The sequence below is a fragment of the Rhinatrema bivittatum genome, chromosome 5, assembly GCF_901001135.1.
Source record: "Rhinatrema bivittatum chromosome 5, aRhiBiv1.1, whole genome shotgun sequence".
In the NCBI taxonomy this organism is placed as follows: Eukaryota; Metazoa; Chordata; class Amphibia; order Gymnophiona; family Rhinatrematidae; genus Rhinatrema; species Rhinatrema bivittatum.
The window spans coordinates 90,050,984-90,072,809 of NC_042619.1; the positions used below are offsets into that span (position 1 = coordinate 90,050,984).

General features: G+C 42.4%; 1 protein-coding gene across 1 annotated transcript in view; it reads right to left on the bottom strand.

Annotated features, from left to right (window-relative positions):
• ATP8A2 (ATPase phospholipid transporting 8A2) overlaps positions 1-21,826 on the bottom strand; it is a 1,219,142-nt gene that overhangs the window by 857,129 nt on the left and 340,187 nt on the right. Inside the window, exon 22 of the mRNA XM_029602569.1 lies at positions 14,272-14,411. Within this exon, the coding sequence (XP_029458429.1) occupies positions 14,272-14,411 (140 nt within the window). The remainder of the gene's footprint in view (positions 1-14,271; positions 14,412-21,826) is intronic.

Here is a 21,826-nt window from a genome sequence, read left to right on the forward strand (position 1 = left end):
GAAACGCTGACATCATGTCTAATTATGTCAGTTCCCAAAAGTTTCAACTTAAGAGTAGGTTCTTTAATGTTCAGTAATATAATGTGTAAAAAGGTAATTCTAAACTTATCAAATGTAGTTTCATGCAGGCAACCAGAAGGTCTCATATTCAAAAAGTGAGTTACTTTGCCACAGGCTTTTACAGCACAATGAATTTTCACAGAGCCCTTGACAACTTAATTTTGCAAAATGAAATTGTAAAAGTGAAGCCTGTATGTGTCTTCAAAATTTTTCATTAAAATCAGGTATAGTTTGCAGTTCATGATTTTCCCTAAAATATAGTCTAAAAGGTTATTCAATAACCTTTCAATCTACAGTGGTCTGTTCAATCCAGTGACTGGCATTGTAGAAATAGTGCCCTCTAGTGTAAATGAAAAATACACTGATGGTGGCACATGCACGTAGATGTTAGGTTAATGTTTTTGCATAAAGTTTATTTTCTTTAGCGACACAAAATGCTTTAATATTATAATTATTGCAAGCATACATTAATATTATGGTATGATACTTGCATACCATCATAATAGTATCACAGCACTGTATATCTAAACAGGTTTACTATTACACAGAAAGACTAACATAGAATGGAGAGCTTTTTGTCAAGTCAACAAACGGAACTTGTATTTCATGCAAGAAACTATGCCACATATGAACTGCTAGGATTTGTTGAAACACTTCTGAAATACAAATGTTTGGCTGAATAGTCTGAAACATAAAATGTTATCACCTCTTTCCTGCAGCAGAAAAGTAAAAAAACCCATAACTGTCACCATTATTTTTATTTTAGCAAAATATTTTTGTTATTGAATTATTGTGCTATAACTATTGTTATAGTTGTAAAAATCACTATTCAGAGTTTTTAGCTGTATTCCCTGAAACCTTTCCCCAGACAGAAATACAGCATTTTATGACTGCCATGAGACATGCCAGGGTGGTTCAAATCACTCCATGCTAATTAAAACCCTTATTCAAACCACTGTCTGCAAATCATGGCCTGCAATCCATGAATTACTGGACAGGACTGCATCAACCAAAACAAGTCATAGATCATTACAGAGTAGGGAGGAAGCGAGTCACATATCACAAATTTTATATTTTTGAATGGCTATACCAGTAAAAAGAGTTCAACTAGTATTTCAACCCTTCCCTCCACAATCCTCCCTATCCTTGTTTTTTCTATATATGTACTTCAAGTAAATATAAGAGGTCATCGGCAAAGTAAATTACTCATGAACACTTCCAAAATTGACATGCAAACCACAAAACACGAATAACAATCTATGATCTGCTATTCATGAACTGTAAGGCAGGATCACAAAAAAATGCTAAATGCAGATCATTAGTCTAAAGGTTCGCAAACCACAAATCTGGATCATCCCATCTCCCATATCAACCTGATTAAAGTTTACTTTCAGGCCAGAAGGGTGCCTCTGGCATGTCATTTGACAGCCTTTAGCCAAATTATGCAATACCAGAAAAAAAAATAATAAATGCAACACTTCTTAATGGTACATAGATAGCAAGTCAATATATACAAAATCACCATTACAATGTTCCACACAGCAAATCTGAAACACTGTTTTCAAGGATTTTACTAAGAAAAAAATGCAAGAAACACTAACAAACTTTCACCAAGGATTCTATCACATGCCATTAATCAAGATACAGCAATCCCTCGATATATGGAAGAGAGATGTTTCAGCAACTTTTTTTTTTCATATATTGACATTTCACATATTGAAATCAATTTTCCCATAGTCTTCCATTATAAACTTGGAGATGTGTTCCCATGTACATCCAGGAAGGTACCGTACCTCTCTATAATGCTTCTGTATAATAAAGTACCTCTTGCAGGGCATAAATTTACAGATTATTTTCATCTATTTATTTCATCAGTCACTTTTGACTCTTTTTGCTACTTTTCATATTTTCTGTTAATTTTTATACTTTCCAACTAACAGAATGTTGGAAAAGATTATATAAAAGAGAAATGTCCATATGTCTGTCTGTCTAAATGTAGACCCAACAATGCTCTAAAAATGGGACAGAAACTTCCCAAATGTGGCATGCAGAAAGAAAATGTGAATATCTCAGACAAGTTCAAGAACCAGAAACAACAGATCAATATTTTCAGAGAGCCAAGCCTTCAAAAACTCCACATTGCTCTCTGAAGGAAAGTATTAGATGGTACGGAATGTTGACCAGCGCTCCAATCCTAAAGCCCCACTTCATCCTTCCAGCACTTTAACACAGAGCGATACAGACAGAGACAGAGAAAAATCTGAAGCAGCTGGAGAAGAATGGTACCAAAAGATAATTTTAAAGCCACCTCCCACCCCACTCTTCCCAAGTCACACATACTCACACCACATCACCCAACCCTCACACCCTTTATATTCCTACATTCCCCAAAACACACACACATCCCTGCTCCCTTCCATACATACCCCACACATTACCCAAACACACACACACCCCTATGCATTCCCACACACACACCGCAAACCCCAAATTTCTACACCCCCATACACTCCCTCAACCACCCGCATGCTCCCAGCACACCCAAATCTATACCACCATCCCACCTCCCCACACACACACAGGGAAAATAACACAGCTTCTCAATTCGTACTCACACCACAAACACACACCTGCCCTAACCATAGCCTCATAACCACATCCCCTACCTATACACACACACTTTCATACACCCCCCCCCAAAATAAAAACCCATACACTGCACAACCCCTCTTACATATACAATCCTGACAGACAATGTATCAGGGATGTCCAATTCTGGTCCTCAAGAGTCACTAACAAGCCTGGTTTTTCAGGATATCCATTACGAATATGCATAAGACATATTTGCATACAATGGAGGCAGTACATGCAAATTTATTTCATGAATATTCATTGTAGATAGCCTGAAAACCAGATCTGTTTATGGAAAAGATGAAGGCAGAGAAAAAAAGATCAATGGAATGAACTAGAAAGAAAATAGAGCCAAGCCATCCCATTTATAGACAATGGATATTCCACCTTCTACTATTGAGTGGAGGAGTAGCCTAGTGGCTAGAGCAGTGGACTATGAACCAGGAGACCAGGGTTCAAGTCCCACTGTTGATCCTTGTAACCCTGGGCAAGTCACTTTACCCTCTATTGCCTCAGGTACAAACTTAAGCCTGGATTTATCAAAATGCACTAAATATTGCATGTGATAGGAAAGGGGTGTGTTTTATGGTAATAGGCAGTTTATCACAATTTGCGCTAATACCTATGCGAAGTGCTATCTTAGTGCAAATTGCGATACCTTTTTTGCACTTTGTGATAAGTGACAGAATTGATGTATTTCCTACATTGACACATTGGGAGGACCATTGAGACCATTGAGACGTACGATTTTTGCAATGTTCTCTCAACCTAGCTTGATGTTACCCAGGTAGAGAGTCCATCAAGCTAGGTTGAGAGAACACTGCACAAATCTCATCTTTGGGTGAGTTTCCTCACTCCGAACGTCATCAAATCTTCACAAGAGAGCACTGTTCTGTTCGTACGTCTCACTTTGAATGTCAAAGTGGCCCCTAACTCTGACACTAATACCTAAACCTCACCTCGAGTGACTAGATGGACCTCCCATAGAGATATCTCTCTCTCTCTCATAGCTTGGCTGGCTCTCCAAGAGCTTAAAACAGCATGTGCAAAAAAACATCACAACCGCAATGAAGCCCTATAGCATGGCTTTACGCAAATGTAAAAGGTGTAGTTAAAATTCATGTTAAAGCCGTGCAATATGGCTTCGCAAAACTGTGAGCCCACTTGGCCAAAATTCCTGCCCCAATATCCTCCCCTTTTTCTCATTTGCATTGCACCAAACGTTATGGTGCTTTCGCATGCGTTAAAGGCATTATGCGAAAACGCCATATAGCACTTTGATAAATGACCCCCTTAGATTGTAAGCCCTCTGGGGAAAGGGAAATACCTACAATACCTGAATGTAATCTGCTTTGAAATGCTGAAAATAGTGTGAAAAGCAGAATATAAAAATCTAAAAAAAAAAAAAAGGACTCAAGGCAGATTACAATCAATTTAATCAACAATTGCAACTGAAATAAACTTACAGTGGTGATAAAATTCACAACAGGGTAAAAAACTTCAATGGAATGGGGTCTCCTCAGGGAAGACCTGGCTGAAAAGCTATGCCTTATTTTTTTTTACCTGAAGGTAAGGAGGCAAAGTTCAAGTCATATCCTGTTTCAGATTTTGAGTGCACAACAGATGAATACACAAAGCCAAGTACGGGACAATCTGGCACTGGCAGAGCGCAGAGGAGGAGACGAAAAAAGAGCCATTTAGGAACACCAAAAATCTCTTGTGATTGTATAGGAAGAAATTAGGAAAGGTACTCAGGTACTTGCGGTCAGGTAATTTTCTCTTATCTGCATATAAGTTGTATTTTACAGATTACCTGCTCTTTCAACTGTAGATCTACAAAGCCCTGCTTCTTTAACAACCAGTCTCCCAGAGTACACATGGACATACAACGTTATATTGATAAGCATTCAAAAATCTTATTCCTCCATCCTCCTTTGGCACCATCAATTTCCAATCGGGAATTCTAGCTCATTTTCCCCGCCACAAAAATACATTACTTATTTAATGTATTAATATTCAACAGAATATTAAGAAGAAGCATTTGAAGCAAATAAAGTAATTTTGGAATAGGTATCATCACTAACAATGCCTTTCTCCTTTCTAATGACACAGAAAAATTCAACCAACCCTACGTTTTAGCAGAAAATGCTCTAATTGGATTAATATTAAAGAATACCACATTTTCAGATTCTTAATAGTAGATAGGCCTAGATAATTTGTTTGGAGAGGTTTTGAGGCCTGGTGTGAGGAGCTGGGTGTTCTTCCTCATTCAGTTAAGACCCCTCTCATTCTGGATTTTTTGCAGGATGGATTGCATAAAGGCTTGGCCCTTAATTCCTTGAAGGTGCAGGTTGTGGCTCTTGCCTGTTTCAGAGGCCTGGTGAATGTGTTTCCTTGTCATCTCATCCTGATATGGCTTGTTTTTTGAAGGGAGTGAAGCACCTTAGGCCTCCCTTGAGGTTACCGGTTCCATTGTGGAGTCTTAATTTGGTGCTGGACCTTTTGGCAGGCCCTATGTTCTGACCACTGCATAGCCTTTTCTGTTCTCCAGACCAGGCTCTGGTGTTTGTCCTGGGTCTGGCCTGAACTCTGGAGTCTTTCCCAGGGTCATACCTGGGCCTGGGCTCTGGCCTAGGACAAGACCCAGGCATCGGGACCTGGCCAGGCCATACTTTGGATACCCGAAGATCAGGTAAGTAATTTTTGGGGAGTTCTTGGCCTTTGCTTGAGTCTCAGCAGGAGACCTGGCATTGTACTCAGGCCTAGATTGTGGTCCCTGCTTTGGGCCTGGGCCTTGGCCTATGCCCTAGGCAAGGTCCTACTTTGGGCCTAGGCCGAGGTGCCAGTGTAACACTTGGGTATAGGCCATGGCTCCTGGTTTGGGCCTCGACCTATACCCAGGCGAGGCTCCAGCTTCAGGCCTAGGCAAAAACATAAATAAGATTAATTTAATTCAGTGGGATCCCTCCATTTGTTTTGTGGCCCCCGAATGAAATGAATTTCCCAGTATTCATTTCGTCTTGCAAATTGGTTTAAAATGAATGTATATCCCTAATTGGGACAACTGCTACAGGTATTGCTGGTAGAGTTGGTGCTGCTCCTTTTGCTGCTTGGCCATCCAACAAGCTTTTCTGAATCCATTTCAACTTAGGTTGCTTTGGTATTGCAGAGGCTTACATTTTGAGCCCTGCTCTGATGCACAAAACAAAATTATTTCCACTGTTCCTCAAGGAGGAAAAAAGAAAAACATAGCCTGTTCAGCTCTTACTTATTACAGGTCCCTAACTGGCTAGGCAGAGCCCCCTTACCCTGCTATATTTAATGGCTGCCACAGCAGCTAGGCCCCTCAAAAAAAAATTTTTTTTTTCCTCTGGCATAGGTCTCTGCTTGTACAGGCACTTTAGAGCAGAGATGCCACTACTGCCACTATATGTAGAACCGTAGGAGTGATCCTTGTTTTGCTAGATTACAGAGTAGTCTGGACTCCAGCTATTTTTGCACAAACCTTTATTATTAACAATGCAAAATGAACAAAAAATACCTGCTTACCTCGTAGTGATTGAAACAAAAATATACCAGCTACACAAAAGCAGTTCTGTGTAGTCTCTGCTTTCTGCTCCTGTCTGGGGCCTTTGGTTCTCTCTGGGCCTAGCTTCTTATCCCTCTGCTAAGGGAAATGCCCTGGGCCAGGATTCCCTTCCTGTGTATGGCTTAAGGTAGACTGGCAGATCCCTGGAGCTGGTTCCTTAAGGTGTTCTAAGGCTCCCTATTGTACACTCTGTCACAAGCAGATCCAATATAAATATGTGTAGGCTATCTTTTGTTTTAGAGGTTTGTCATGCTGGATCTATCTGTGAGCCATTGTTGGTTGGTTTTGATGGTGGAAAGCATTTGATTGAGCTCCCTGGTCCTATATGAAACATATCCTCTGATTATATGATCTTGAGGGAAGAATTTATGATTTCATAATCATCTTCTATTCTAATCCTACAGCACAGATAAGCATAAGTCATTGCTTGTCAGAACCGTTTGCCCTACAAAGAGGTACGAGTCAGGATCGTCAGTTGTCCCTGCTTTTATTTGTCACTGGGAGCCTTTGGTGGAGACATGGAGAAATTGCTTACCTGATAATTTCATTTTCCTTAGTGTAGACAGATGGACTCAGGGCCAGTGGGATGTACGAAAGCTACTCCCCAACAGGGTGGGAGGCTGCCCGCGGTCCAGTCAACACTGCACGTGCAAAGGCTGCATCCTCCCAGGCCTGCACATCAAGATGATAAAACATGGAAAAAGTGTGTAAGGAGGACCACGTCACAGCTTGGCAAATATGGGAGACAGACAAACCTCTGCCAATGACACTGCCTGAGCCCTAGTGGAATGAGTCCTAACCTGAGTAGGCAACATCTTTCCAGCATCCACATATGCAGCCATGACCACATCTTTAATCCAATGAACTACGGTAGCCCGCAAAGCCGGAGTGCCCTACTTACTCCCACCATGGAGAACAAACAGGCGATCTGTCTTTCGAAAATACTCAGAGAACTCTAGATACTGCATGACAAGATGCTTAACATTCAAGGAGCGCAAAAGGCGAAATTCCTCTGCATCCCTGATCTTATCCAGGGATGGTAAGGAGATGGACTGATTCAAATGAAAGTCCAAGTCTATCTTGGGCAAGAAAGATGGAATAGTATACAGCCATAATGCCCCTAGAGTCATCTGAAGGAATGGCTCCCGGCAAGACAAGGCCTGCAGCTCATAAAACTGATGCTCAGAACATATAGCCACCAGGAACACAGTCTTTAAAGTCAACAACCATCTATAAAGTTCATCTCGTTCCAGGATGAACCCATGAACATCAACCCATGAACATCAACCTGATGACCTCTTATTTCTGCTCTTTTGTGGGCATTCCTCATTCAGGGTTTTCAACTTTCATAGTTCCTGTGAAGGTGGAGGGCATCCCGACCCAAGCCCTAATAGGCTAGGAAAGTATAAACTATCATTCAGAGGGAACTGGTCAAAAGAATATAGATCAATTTTGAGAAGACAGAGAACCTTGCATGTATTCATGGAGACCAGACAAGCCAAAACAGAAATAGGATTAATCCTCTTGATTCCGCATCCTGTAGTAGGGGGATAGGGCTATCTGGATTTTGGGACTCTTTGGAGTCGGCTTCTGACTGGCCTGGTTGGCTTCAATGAAGATGAGACCTCATTCTCTGAGGTCTTTCTGTTAGAAGACCCAGACTTATGCACTAGAAACCCTAACACACCCAAGCCGTGTAGGCAACGTAGGTTAAAGAAACGTAACTATGCAGAACACTTAGAGGTGGCCATAGACAGTATTCTGAGTCCAAGGAGTGTCCCCAAACCCAGCAAGAGCCATAGTAGGGCAGAGAGGGAAATCCCAAGAATTACAGGCAGGCCCAACGAGAAGGTGAAACCCTTAAGTTTTCCCAGGAGCACATACAGATGATAGATGGAGAATTAGTCTCTGGAGAAGAGGGTTGAAACCTAGTTCCCCCTTGTTTTCATAATAAAGGGAGACTAAGTATACTGAGTAGATAAGGGGAATTTAGAGGGTGAAATGTTTGAGCAGTTCCTAGTAACCCAAGCCATATTGTCAACAAATGTTTCAAGTAGCCCATAGCCACATCTTTAGGGGCTACCTAGGAGAAGAAAAAACTTGGGAAAAGATCCTGGCCCAGTACTATTGGCCTGGCTTGTACCAATAAGTTCAGGACTATTGTCAGTTCTGCCCTACCTGTCAGCTGACGAGACCTGTGGCAGTATAAGCAGCTGATCTAGTGCCAATGCCCACTATAGAGAAGCTCCTCTGAATGGATTGCAAAGGACTAGGAAGGACCCCTGCAGAGATTCAGCTGAGGGAACGAATATATTCTAGTCATCCTTCACTATGTGGCCAGGTATTCTGAGGCTGTCCCCTTGCAGCATATGAAGTCTCAAATAGTAGCCATAGCCTTGATGGAGGTCTTCGCCTAGCTAGGCTGGATTACCCAAGTATATATTAATGGACAAAGGTACCCCATTTGTCTTCAAAGTGATGAAAGAAATGTGTGCTTTATTGCAAGTGAAAACCCTGTGAACCACCATCCACAAACCGATATGCTTATGTAGTGCTTTAAGAAAACCAACAAACAGATGCTGAGAAAGTACATTATGGAAGATGGCAAGAATTGGGACGTATTCCTGCTCTATATATTGTTTATTGTTCGAGAAGTTCCCCAAAGTTCCCCATTTGAATTACACTGAAGATGACCATGAGAGATCCTGGATGTAGTCTGAGATACCTAGGAGGAGGCACCAGCTCTGGACGAAATTTAGTTGACTATATGATGAAGATGCAGGAGCAACTAAGAAGGGTGGCAGAAACTGCCTGCCTATGCCTGGAGAAGGCCCAGGCTACTCAAGCCCAGGAATATAATTGATCTAACCTGGAGACCAAGTTCTCGTATTACTACCAACTTCAGAAAGTAAATTGTTGTCCTTCTGGTAAGATCCATATGAAGTACTGGAGAAGATTACAAAGTGGCTTGACCAGACAAAAGGAAGAAGATCCAGATATTCCATGTGAACCTGCTGAAAAAGTGAGCTGTGCCAACTTGTAGCCTAGTCCAAGAAGAAAACTTTGGTCCAGATGTATCACAGTCCTCCAAGCCATTGACAGTCCCATTCTGGGACCAACTCTCTGCAATGTAGAAAGTAGGCCTAGGTCAACTGGTAAACTAGAAAAAAGAAGTCTTTTCTAGTATGTCTGGAAGAATTCACCTAGCTTGCCATGATATTACCCCTCTAGGAGTGGTGGTTAAACAACAGCCCTACCAGATCTTGAAGGCCAAGCAACACATGGTAGAAGCTAAAGTGATGGAGATGCTGTGAATTTGTGTAATAGAAAAATCCAATAGCGACTGATTTTCACTTATTGTACTTTGCCTAAACCAGACGATAACATCCAATCCTAGATCAACTTTCAGAAGCATCATAGACCATACAGATTAGATGCTTTTCACTCTCCTCACCTATTTCCATCAAGTGATGAAACTCTGCCTGTTTTTATTCAACAAGAAACTTTGTGAATTCCTGGGCCCTTTCCCGGACTGTTTTCAAATATAATATCACGTAGATCTGGTAAAACATAATGCAGGACTAAGACTAGGATATTGCGTTCCAATAATGCTTCCCTCAAAAAGATCCAGAATCTGAGGCTCACATCCAGAAGGTGCTGAGGCATATGTTCTCATCTTTTTGGCCTTTTTTAGAATGAATTTGACTACTACATTCTGGTGCAGTAACTAGGACTTGATGAATACCTCAGCTATCTGAAAACAATATTATGCATCTACCATCTTATCAACAGGAAGGATGATGTTTGGGGTCTCTCACATCTTCTTACTTATGTAGAGCCTCACTGGGATCCCTATGAAGACGTGTGGCTTTTTAGAAAGACTATAATGTAGCATAGGAGACAGACACTCGTACAATCCACAGTACTCCCATGTATGGTTACTGTAATGATTGCTGCCTGTTGCTATATACAATGGAGACCCCCTAGGCTATATGTGGATCTTTTAGTTGAAATCAGAGTGAGGAGTGTTTGAGTTCATTTTTATTTTGGTAAAATCCTAAGCCCAACATAGTGCGACCTAGATTGATGAAGTGCTTAGAGACTTTTCTTGCAGAGTTTCGTTTTTGAGAGAGGAAGAAGACTTGTTACCAGTTTGGAATTTCTTTGAAGAAAGTATTTCCACCCTTCCTTCCTTATTTGAAAATGGATTTGGTTTTAACTTGCACATCTGTTTTTCTAAATCTGAGAGATCCAGCACTACCAAACAGATATTTCAGAAGAGACATGGTCACTCATCTAGTGTGCAAAGGAAGTAACCAAAGTAAAGAAGAGGCGAGAAGTGGCACCCATCCCATATATAACCACTACAGATACCCACTTGGTATTCAGGGAAGAATCAACAGAGAGAAGAGGAAACTGTAAAAACTGAACATCAAGACATCTGATGCAAGGTATGGTACTCAGTTTGTTAAATAGGGTCAAGCACTCTACCAGTATAGAAATCCCAGGAGAAACCCCAAATTACCCCCTGACTGGGGGGGGGGGGGGGGGGGGAATCTGGATGGGACTTCATTGCTGAAGAAATCACAGATTCACAGATTTAGAAAAGTACTTTTCTGTTATGGATGTTATTAAAAGAGACTTGTATGTAGTGCCATGTTTTCAATTTTAAAGAAACTCATCAGTAAAACTGTGTTGAACACCAGCTTAGAGTCCAATATGATTATCAGCACCAATTAAAGTAAGCAGAGACCAATGCCCAGGGTTAAAAGGTTATTCTCCCCTCCCCCCCCCCCCCCCCAACACACAACCCCACAGTGAACCCTTTAGGACTGGAGCTACTTATACTATATAAATGGTAAAGAGAACATTAGCCCCAGTGTTGAGTGTGTGCCTGTGGACTCCTATAAGAGGACTCCGGTCCTGGGCTAATACATATAACCTGGAAGAGAGATGATGGACAGAATCTGCCACCAACCCTTTATAGTGCACCTAGGTATTTGAAGAAGCCAAAAACCCATAATCTAAATGAGATGGCCTTAGCAACCCTTTGTACAAAGTTTGGGAAGGAAAGGTCTTTGGGTGGAGACCTATTCCTGTCCTGTAGCAGAAAGGGCTCTGACAGAAGATCAGTTGAGTATTTGTCTTTCAAACAGTAATCCTCTGAGAAGTATCCAGAAACTTAGGACTCCTCAGACACTGCTTCAGAAAACATTGGTTCTCTAGTAGCTTGTGACCACACTGACTCTGGAGTCAACAACTATTGTGGCCTAAAACTCATGTCTTTGAGCTTCAGAACTAAAGAGCTCAAGAAGCAACCGAAACTTTCCACTTTGAGTCTATTCAACTATGAAACAGTCTCAGAATGCTGGATTTGGGTCAGCACCAAAACAATCAATGACAACAAAGAAGTGCCAAGAGGACCACTCGATACACGAAAGCAATCAAAATGCTCAAGCTAAGACATTAGCACACTTGCAAGTACATTTAAAAAGCCCTGTGCATGTAAATTACAGGGATTATGCATGTGGTCAGGCCCTGCGTGCAGTGCACGCATTTTCTGAAGGGCCCAGCCATGCGCGTAACCCCTGTTACGCGCCGAAGTGCCGAGCCTTTGAAAAGCCAGCCGGGGGGGGGGGGGGGGGGCGCGAAGTCTGGGCGGAGAGGAGCAGGGGTGGGCCGGGACAGCACCATTCAACGCTGTCCCAGGAAGCAGTAAGTCAGTAAGTAATCTAACAAAAAAAACATAAGTAGCTAGGAAGGGGTTAGGGGTCGGGGAGGAGAAGGGAAAAGGTAGGAAGGTTAGGAAGGGGCATAGGGAAGTTCCCTCCCAGTCCGCTCCTTAATTGGAGTGGACTGGGAGGAAATTGGGAAAACCCTACTACCGTCACTGCGTGTGGCCTTTTAAAATCCCCCCCCCCCCCCCACCGCATGGATGTTAAAATCTGCCTTGCATGCACGCGCGGATATCATATTTTATAACACGCACGTCGAAAGTACGCGTTATAAAATGGCCGCGTCCATGTGCACGCAGGTCTTAAAATCAACCCCTTCATTGGTTGCAAAAACACTTTGGCAAGCATCCTGTCAAACTTTGGCTTCAAAAAGTGTGGATAGCACTGAGAGGGATTAGTTTCACAGAGTGGGAGCCATCCATGGCCCTCTGAAGGATCAAGTTTAACTTCTCGAGGCTAATATGGTGCTGCCTGCATTTGGGCAGCAAAGCATACCTTCAGATGCAGTCACTTCAGATGGTGTGGAGATTCCTGTACCTCCTGTCTCTCAAAGCCATGAATCAAAGAAATTTGTTGATGATTCAATACCTCCACTCACAACTCAGAGCCAGTTCCCTTCAACTCCTTGCTAAAATGCTCAGAGCCCTGAACTTGGGTCAAACAGGGAGAGTGATAATTTTCTTGAATCCTGAGCCTATCCTTGGACTGAAAACCAAGAATGAGGGTCTCTTTGGTACAATCTGGCCAATAGCAGTTGGTCCTCATGTTCAGCCTTAGAGACTAAGAAGTTAAACTTTAGAATATCAACAAAGAAGGGTTGGAGCTTAAACTTGATGACCCAAACCACTGTGTGATATTTTTATGCAAGCATTGTAGTTGGAGTTATCATGGTCTTGTTCTAAACACTATTAGCAATTTTGGTGATGGTCAGTAATGGACATCTTCTGTTTGCACTTGGGATATGTTGCATAGGAGGTGGATCCTTGGGCTGAGGTGGGGTTGACGCAACCAGTAGGCGAGGGCCTACGGGTCCCCACAGTCAGCAGGCGGAGTGGGATGAAGCTGGAGGTCACTGGAGCTTCACATATACCAGCCCACGTTCCCCTCGGGTTGAACCATCGGGTGCTGGGGCCGGCAGGACTTAGGCGGGCCTCAAGGTTAAGAATAGGTAGGAGATCTTTCAGCCCGGAGACAGCAGCCAGCAGGTGGCATAGTCCTATCCCGGATGGGATGTGGAACAGAAACTCAAGCACCAAGGGACAAGAGGGAACTGAAGGTGCCTGAGCAAAGGAAGGCCGAAGCCTTAATAGTCCGTGTCCAGAGGATAGGGACAGAGGTGTCACTGTCAAGCTTGAATGGAAGCTGGTGGCACTTGGGAGGTGTAGCAAGCAATATGGAACTCTGGACTCAAGAGAGTCTGAGGCAAAGTCATTCGTAGAAATGGTCAAGGCACGGAGAAGGCAGGAGTGGTCAGACGTAGCAACGGTCAAGGCACGGAGATGGCAGGTGTGATCAGGCGTAGCAGAGGTCAGGCTTGGAGAAGGCAGGCAAGGTCAGGCATAGCAAAGGTCAGAACCAGGTAGTCGATCCTGTAGACGAAGACAAGATGAACACAGGAACCGAAGACACAGGAACACGATCAGGAGAGACGAAGAAGCAATGAGCACACAGGACCTGAATCAAGAAACAGAGGAGACCTGTTGCAATGGCAACGCTGAAGAGCGCTGCCTGAGCTTTTATAAGTTGAGGGAACTGACGTCAACATCCTGGTCCGCAGCCAGGTTCCTGCCTCGGGCCCTTCAAAGGTTTCACTGGTGCACACGCCTAGGGAGGAGCGCTGCATTGCTGGCGGCATCTCTCCATACACCCCGCGGAGAGGCCCGATGAATGGAGGCATCCTGGCTGGAGGTCCCGGGAAGCAGAGCAGGGCCTGAGGTGCTGCTGGAAGTCTGAGGTCGGGATTGGCGGCCCACTGCCGCCAGCGACGAGGAGCTGGAGCCTGTAGCTTGTGCAGAGAGGTGAGAGGGCGCACTGCGGGGCTGCTGTGGGCAGCGAGCGATACAGGATAGAACTTAAACATTCCCTTTTATGTCAATAGATATTCAGTAAAACCTGATATTCTGCTGCTATTCACCTAGTGAAAGCCAAAATCGACCTCATAATGTTTAGCATGAGATAGATGGATTACAACATTTATGCTGATAATACAAATTATTCTCAAATTAAAGGTTCAATATTATTATAGGATAAATGTACCTTTTCAATCATTTCATAGCAATCCTCTAGCTTTTCAGCTCTATCTTTCAGAACTCTGCTGGATTCATTATAAGATTTCAACCATTCCTCATAAACAGCTTCTGAAAGGTCTGTATAAGCAAGGCACAAAGTTCGTAAGCCTGCAAGACAGAAAATATAAAAGACACAATGAGTTTCTTGTAATATCTAAAGCCAGTCAAGTAGTTTTTTGTCTGCAATGTCTACTTGATAAAAAATAAAAACTTAGTTACATTCCCACACCTTAAGCTTGATTTACTAAAGCTTTTTTCCAATTCTGTATCTTTGTCAGTAGCTCAAGCTTATTCAGTTGTGCTGCTCTGTGAAGTCTAGATTCATTGCTAATGTTGGTCTCCACTTATTGGACAAGTAAGACCTAGGAGAGCCATAAAAAAAAAAACCCCAAGAATGGTTCTGTTTCAGATTATCAGTGAAAATTAAAGCTGTGAAACTGATGCAATAAAAGAATCATGGTTAAAATTTGGAGCCCCACTAATACCACTTGAACCAAAAAACTAGAAATTCAAAGTTGCTATCTTCTGATTTTACAAGTCATTTATTTGAATATGAAAGGGAAAAGGGAAAAGCAAAAAGAACAGATTCTAGAACTATACCACAATCACAAGTAGCATTAGAATGTGGAAAAGGACCTCAAATCTTAGTCAGATAGTTCAACTTCCAGAAAAAAACCCCTAAATTTAAAACTGAAGAGGGTATGCATCACTGTCACCAATTGGTAACAGAGTATTGTTACCATCATCCACATCCTTATCATGGAAAACTGTCTGAAAAGATTTTTGATGAGCATCCCATGGTGACCAATAAAAGGAGGCCACCAAATGCCATTGGCTTAGTGTATTGAATAAATTGAGAGGTTAAAGAAGTAAAAGAAGGCAGCACAAACAAACCATAAGAGCATTAAAGTCCAAGGAGTATCAGAAATACTGCCCGATCAGATCAGTCATTTACTCCAACACTATTGTTAAGGGTTATTAACTGCCTAGCCAGCCCCCTCCCCTGCAGTTTGAGCCCTTGGATTCTGGGAGCCAATAGGACTTGGGTATGCTGGCTCAACATCTTGGCTAAAGCTAGGTTGGTCTTCTGCCTAGCCAGACCCCTTCCGCACAGGTTGAGCCTTTGTGTTCTGGGGGACGATAGGACTTAGCTGGAACAGGCAAGGCCAGACTAGAGGATGAGGCGAGAACAGACTGAAGGCTGAAGCAAGGATGAACAAGAGACCAGGATTGAATGCCAGAGAAGTACAGGGCTGGAGACAAGGCCTGATATGAAGGCAGGATGAAGCCAGAACAGGACAAGACACAGACAAGACAAGGACTGGAAAAAACAGATAACCCAGAAGGCCCGAAGGGCACAGAGCTAGGCAGGGGGCCTGAAGGCCTTTGGGCTAGGCAAGGTAAGGAGGCAGGAAGGCACATAGGCCACAAGGCAAGGCTAAGAACAAGAAGGCCCTACGGCCACAACGCAAGACCTGGTAAGGGAGGAAGGCCCGTAGGCTACAAAGCAAGGAACAGAGGCCAGACTCAGAACTAAGAGTAACTCAATGAATCAGCAAGGAGGTTCTGGCAAGTCAGGTCTAAATAGAGATGGGGGTGGGGGTGGTGCAGGAAGGAGGAGCTTGGCAAGATCTGGAAGCCAAGTCTGCTGAGGACTCCTAATGGAGAGAAGGCTGCACCACAGGGTGATTCAGATTGGTCACTAAGGATCTGGTTCAGATGACTGAGAGCAGAGTTTGTAAGAGTTCTGCTGGTGAGAAGGTGTCATAGCAGGAGGCAGCAAAGTAGGATGAGACTGCATAGCAGGCGACTGGGGGAATTAATGAAAACAAATCATTTAGCTTGGTTTGATGCTCACCTCGGGCCAAAAGAGGTCACAAAATAGCCAAAGTTCACATATGGAAGCATGTAGACTTTCATGATTGCACATGCAAATTGTGGATGTTTTGTGACCTCTTTTGGCCTGAGGTATTGGCCTAGATGAGCATGATACCAAGCTAAAGGATTTGTATATGTTAATTACCTCTTATGGAGGTCATGCTGAAACATTGATCAGTTTTGGGATGGGTATTTGCACATTACATGTGCTTCTTTTTGGACTGAACAGTGTTCTATCATATTAGAATTTGTTGCCTTTTTAGGACTTCTGTGCAATTTAAAAACCCTTAAAATAGAGTTGGGGTAAATGGTTCATGCAACCGGGCATTACATGATACTCAAGACTGTTCCAGCTCTCTGATGCCCCTTGGACTTTACTACTCTTATGGTCTGTCCATGCTGTCTTATATTACTGACTACGTGTCCAGTTATGTTATCACCACCCTCTCCTTTTGTTTTTGGATTTTGATGTGAAGTTGTGGCTGCTTCTCCTATCTTTATTTATTTTTTTTTTTTAATAAACTGACAATTAGATAAATAAAAGAAACTGTTTAAGGTTAGTTAACTATAAACAGAAACAAACCTGCCTAAAAGGAAGCCTTGCATGGCTAGACAGATATATAAGCAATCTATTAAGATTTATTTTGGAAATATCAGGAAACTGAGCTACCCATAAGGTAAAAGAAAACTGAGCATATCTGATAATTCTGTAGCTATATACTATTATATATATATAAAGAAGAATATTAAAGTAACCGCATTTCTGGGCTTTCGAGGTAAGGAGGAGGCCCTGTAGATTAATCTGGAAAGAGGGAATGGAGCTTCTATTTATGTTGATATAGTATACAGACCTCCATGACAAACAGAGATCATGGACAGAGATTTAATGTAGGACATTCACAGGATTGCTGTGAAAGGGGAGGTGCTGCTGCTAGGGGATTTCAATCTGTCAGATATTGACTGGGAAAACCTAACTGCAGTATTTTCTAGAAGCAGAGAGATACTGGAGAACTCTTCTGTCAGCTGGTAACGGAACCCACATGGGAGAGGGCAATACTGGATCTGCTACTTACCAAAGGGGACAGTATTTCTGATGTTATAGTGAATGATCATCTGGGATCCAGTGACCACTCGATGGTGTGGTTCAATATTAAGACTGAAGAGATGAAGGTTTATTATAAGGTGACAGTCCTAGACTCCAGGAAAACTAACTTTCTTAATAATGGAGGAGACCCTCAAGGAGACATTAGCTGAATGGGAAAATCTAGAGGAAGCAGAAGGGCAGTGGGCAAAATTAAAAGGAGATATTATAAGGGCAACTAATCTTTCTGTTAGGAAAATAAAGGGAAGAGGATACAGAGGCTGTTATGGTTTTCTAAAGAAGTAGCAGAAAAGATAAGGGAGAAAAGGTTAGTGTTCATAAACTACAAGAGATCGCAGAAAGAGGATGACAGGTGATAATATCTGGAAAACTTAAGAGAAGCCGGGAAAAATAGCAAATTCAGTAAAATGAGGGGGATAAGACTTTTTTTAAAGGATATATAAGTGATAGAATGAAGTGCAAAAGTGGCATTGTGATACTCAGAGGTGAAGGGAAGAAAATGTAGAAGCTGATGAGAAAAAAATAAAATTGCTTAACAATTTGGTGTTCACTGTGGAAGGGCCTGAAGCAGGACCACATAAAACAAACAAAAATAAGATTGCAAGTGAGGTAAACCTCAATCAATTTTCAGAACAGTTTGTTCTGAAACGCGCATATATGGACATATGTTATAAAATTGCCTGACCTCATGCACATGTGCACACAATTTTAAGTGGATGCACACCTATTTATGCAAATGCCGCTTCTACGGCGTGAGGGGATTTTAAAAGACATACACGCCACCGCTGCCATTACCAGTTTTCTCAGTTCTTTCCCAATTCGCCCAGGTAAGAATAGGACTTCCAACCCCCGCTAGTTTACTAGCCTCCCTTCTCCCATTAGCCCTGACCTTTAAAATCCTGTTGATCTGCCTAGAATTTTTTTGTTTTACAACTTACACGTCATCCATAGCAGAAGTAAAGTTATGCAGCAGGGGACCCCGGCACTCGCCTGTACGCATATTTATGCGCAAATTTGAAGTTTAAATCCAGGAACGTCCATGCCCCGCTGAGACTATGCCCATGCCCTGCCCCTGTTTTGAACTTTTCATTTGTGAGTGTAGCGGTAAGTATACACGTATCCGGACATCTTTTGAAATCTGCTCAGTATGTGCCGGCCTGACTTGTGCTCATATTGCCCGTTTTGGTGCATGCTGGGCTTTCAAAATTCACCTTAAAGTAGATAAGGTGATAGGACTGGATGAGAGGTCTAGAATGGGTAAATGTGAATCAGTTATTTACTCTTTTGGACAATAGAAGGACTAGGGGGCACTCCATGAAGTTAGAATGTAGCACATTTAAAACAAATCAGAGAAAATTCTTTTTCACTCAACGCACAATTAAACTCTGGAATTTGTTGCCAGAGGATGTGGTTAGTGCAGTTAGTGTAGCTGGGTTCAAAAAAGGTTTGGATAAGTTCATTACCTGCTATTAATCAAGTTGACTTAGAAAATAGCCACTGCTATTACTAGCATCAGTAGTGTGGGATATACTTAGTTTTTGGGTACTTGCCAGGTACTTGTAGCCTGGATTGGCCACTGTTGGTCTGACCCAGTATGGCAATTTCTTATGTTCTTATACATCCAAGGGTACAAAGACGGTAACTTTTAAACAGGCATGTGGCGCACGTGTGCATGCGTTCATCGGCCCATGCCCAGGGACGCAGTCATTTTATAACATACATGCGTATATGTGCATATGTTATAAAGTAGTCTGACTGTGTGCAATTTTAAGTGGACACATGCTTATGCATGCAAAAGCTGCTTCTACCATGTAAGTGGGGGGATTTTAATAGACACAAACTGACGCCATTACCAGTTTTCCCAGTTCGTTCCCAGTTTGCCCAGGTAAGGAATAGGACTTCCAAATCCTCCTAGTTTAATAGCCTCCCTTATCCTTTGTTAACCCTACCTTTAAAACCCTGCTGATCTGCCTATATCTTTTTGTTTTACTACTTACATTGCATCCATAGCAGAAGTAAAGGTACATGCAAATTTCAAGGTAAATTCCAGGAATGTCCATGCCCGCCCAGACCACGCTCTCACACCCTGACCCTTTTTTGGAACTCTTCATTTGTGCGTATAGTAGCAAGTACACACATATGCAGGTGGCTTTTAAAATCCGCTAGGCACACAGCGGTCTGACTTGTGTGCATATCTCCCAGTTTGGGCGCACACCAGACTTTTGAAACTCACCCTTAAGGGAACTTAGAGATGTCCTGGCAGCTCTGCTGGCTAACCATTTCAATACTACTTTAGAGTCAGGAGTGGTCATTGAGGACTGGGAAAGGGTGTATGTGGTTCCTATTTATTTATTTATTTTATTTAAGAGTATTTATATACCACTTTATAAAATCGGTTTTGTCAAAGTGGTTTACATAGAATAAAAAATAAAAAATAGAAAAATAGAAATAAAAATCATAACAAAACAATAAGAAATAAACAAAGTTAAAAAATACATAAAATTAATTAATAGCTGGAGCACAATTCTAGCTAGAAATAAATCAAATATTTACTAAAGTAAATAAAAAATAATTGTTGCCGTGGACCTGCTATTGTAATGGGACGGGGGGGGGGGGGAAGAGAGGAAAGGTACAAAAAGTAAAAATAAGGGAAGGGAAGAAAAATAAGGGAAAATAGGGAAGAAAGGGAGGGCGGAGGGAGAAAAAAGGGAGGGTGGAGGAAGGGAGGGTGGAAAGAGACTTTATGTTTGGTCTTGAGTAAATGCTTTAAATGCTAGTTGTAACAGGTGGGTTTTGAGTGATTTTTTGAAATGAGAAGAATTTGAAATTGAACGAAGAGGGTTGGGGAGGGAGTTCCACAAAATGGGTCCGGCTACCGAGAAAGCTCGTTTTCGGGTGACATCTAGCCTCGCTTGTTTAGGAGATGGGATATCTAGGAGATTTTGGGTAAGTGAACGTAGATGACGGGTAGGTTTGTAAATCCGCAGTAAAGAACAAAGCCAGGTGGAGGTTGGGTTATGAATCAGGCCATGAATAATAGACAGAATTTTAAATTGTATCCTAAACTTTACTGGGAGCCAATGTAGTGATTGAAGAATTGGAGTGATATGGTTGTGTAAGGGGGTCCTGGTTAATATTCAGGCTGCACTATTTTGAATCAGTTGAAGGGGGTGTAATGAGGAATCTGGTAGTCCTAGGTATAGTGCGTTACAATAGTCTAGTCCAGAGAAGACTAGGGATTGGAGAATGGTTCTGTAATCACGGTAGAAAAGTAATGGTCGAAGATGTTTTAAAAGTTGTAGTTTATAGAAGGATTTTTTGGTAAGTGAAGAAATTTGTTGTTTCATGGAAAGATCTGAGTTAATAATTATTCCTAGGTTAGTGGCATGGCGTATTATGGGTACAGAGGAGGAGGCTGGAAACTGCAGAACAGTTAGTCTGACCTCTATGGTGAGTAAATGAATGGAATCGCTGCTAAAACAGAGGACTGTGCAAATTTTGGAATCCAAACAATTACAACATCCAGGGCAGCATGGTTTTACCAGAGGTAAATCTTCTCAGATGAATCTGATCAATTTCTTTGATTGGGTGACCAGAGATTTCATCAAGGTCTTTGATATGGTTCCGCACAGAGGACTTATAAATAAATTAAACGCCCTTAGAATGGATCCTAGAGTGACTGGCTGAGTGAGCGGTGACAAAGGGTAGTAATAATGGAGTTTTCTCTGAGGAGAGGAGTGTTACTAGCAGTGTGCCTCAGGGATCTGTCCTTGGACTGATTCTTTTCAGCATTTCTGTGCGCGATATAACGGAAGGATAGTTGGGAAAGATTTGTCTTTTTGCCGATGATATCAAAATCTGGAACAGGATGGACAGCCAGGAAGGTGTGGAAAACATGAGGAGGGATCTAGCGAAGCTCAAGGAGTGGTCTAAGATCTGGCAGCTAAGATTTAATGCTACAAAATGCAGAGTAATGCATAGGGATGGTAACTTTCAAATGAGTGCATAAGCACACATGCACACGTGTGCATGTATATTATAAAATAGCCTAGGTGCATGTATGCGTGTGCCTAATTTGCAAGTGGGTGCGCATAGCTGCGTAAAGTCATGTTTGAGCACATGACACATCCACGCCATGACCAGTTTCACTAGTTCATCCAGTCTAGAGCTGGGTCCTCCAAACCCCATTGGTTCTTTAGCCTGCACTCCTCCCAGTTACCCAGACTCCTCAAACCCCTTAGGGATGTCTGCATTTTTTTTTTTAACTTACATCTCCTCCGTAGAAGTAGTAAACTTATGCAGCACTGGACCTGGGTGCACACCCCAGTGCGTAAGTACATGCGCACACATCTCATGGCCATGCCCCTATTTTCTCTAATGTGAGATGTGCACGCATTGGCACATGCACGCGTATCCCCCCACTTTATAAAATCAGGTAGACACTTGCATTTGCTAGATGTGCACCCATCTCCTGATTTTGGGGTGCACATCTCTTTTAAAATTAATCTTTTTGGATGTGAAAACCCACGGGAAAGGTACAGAA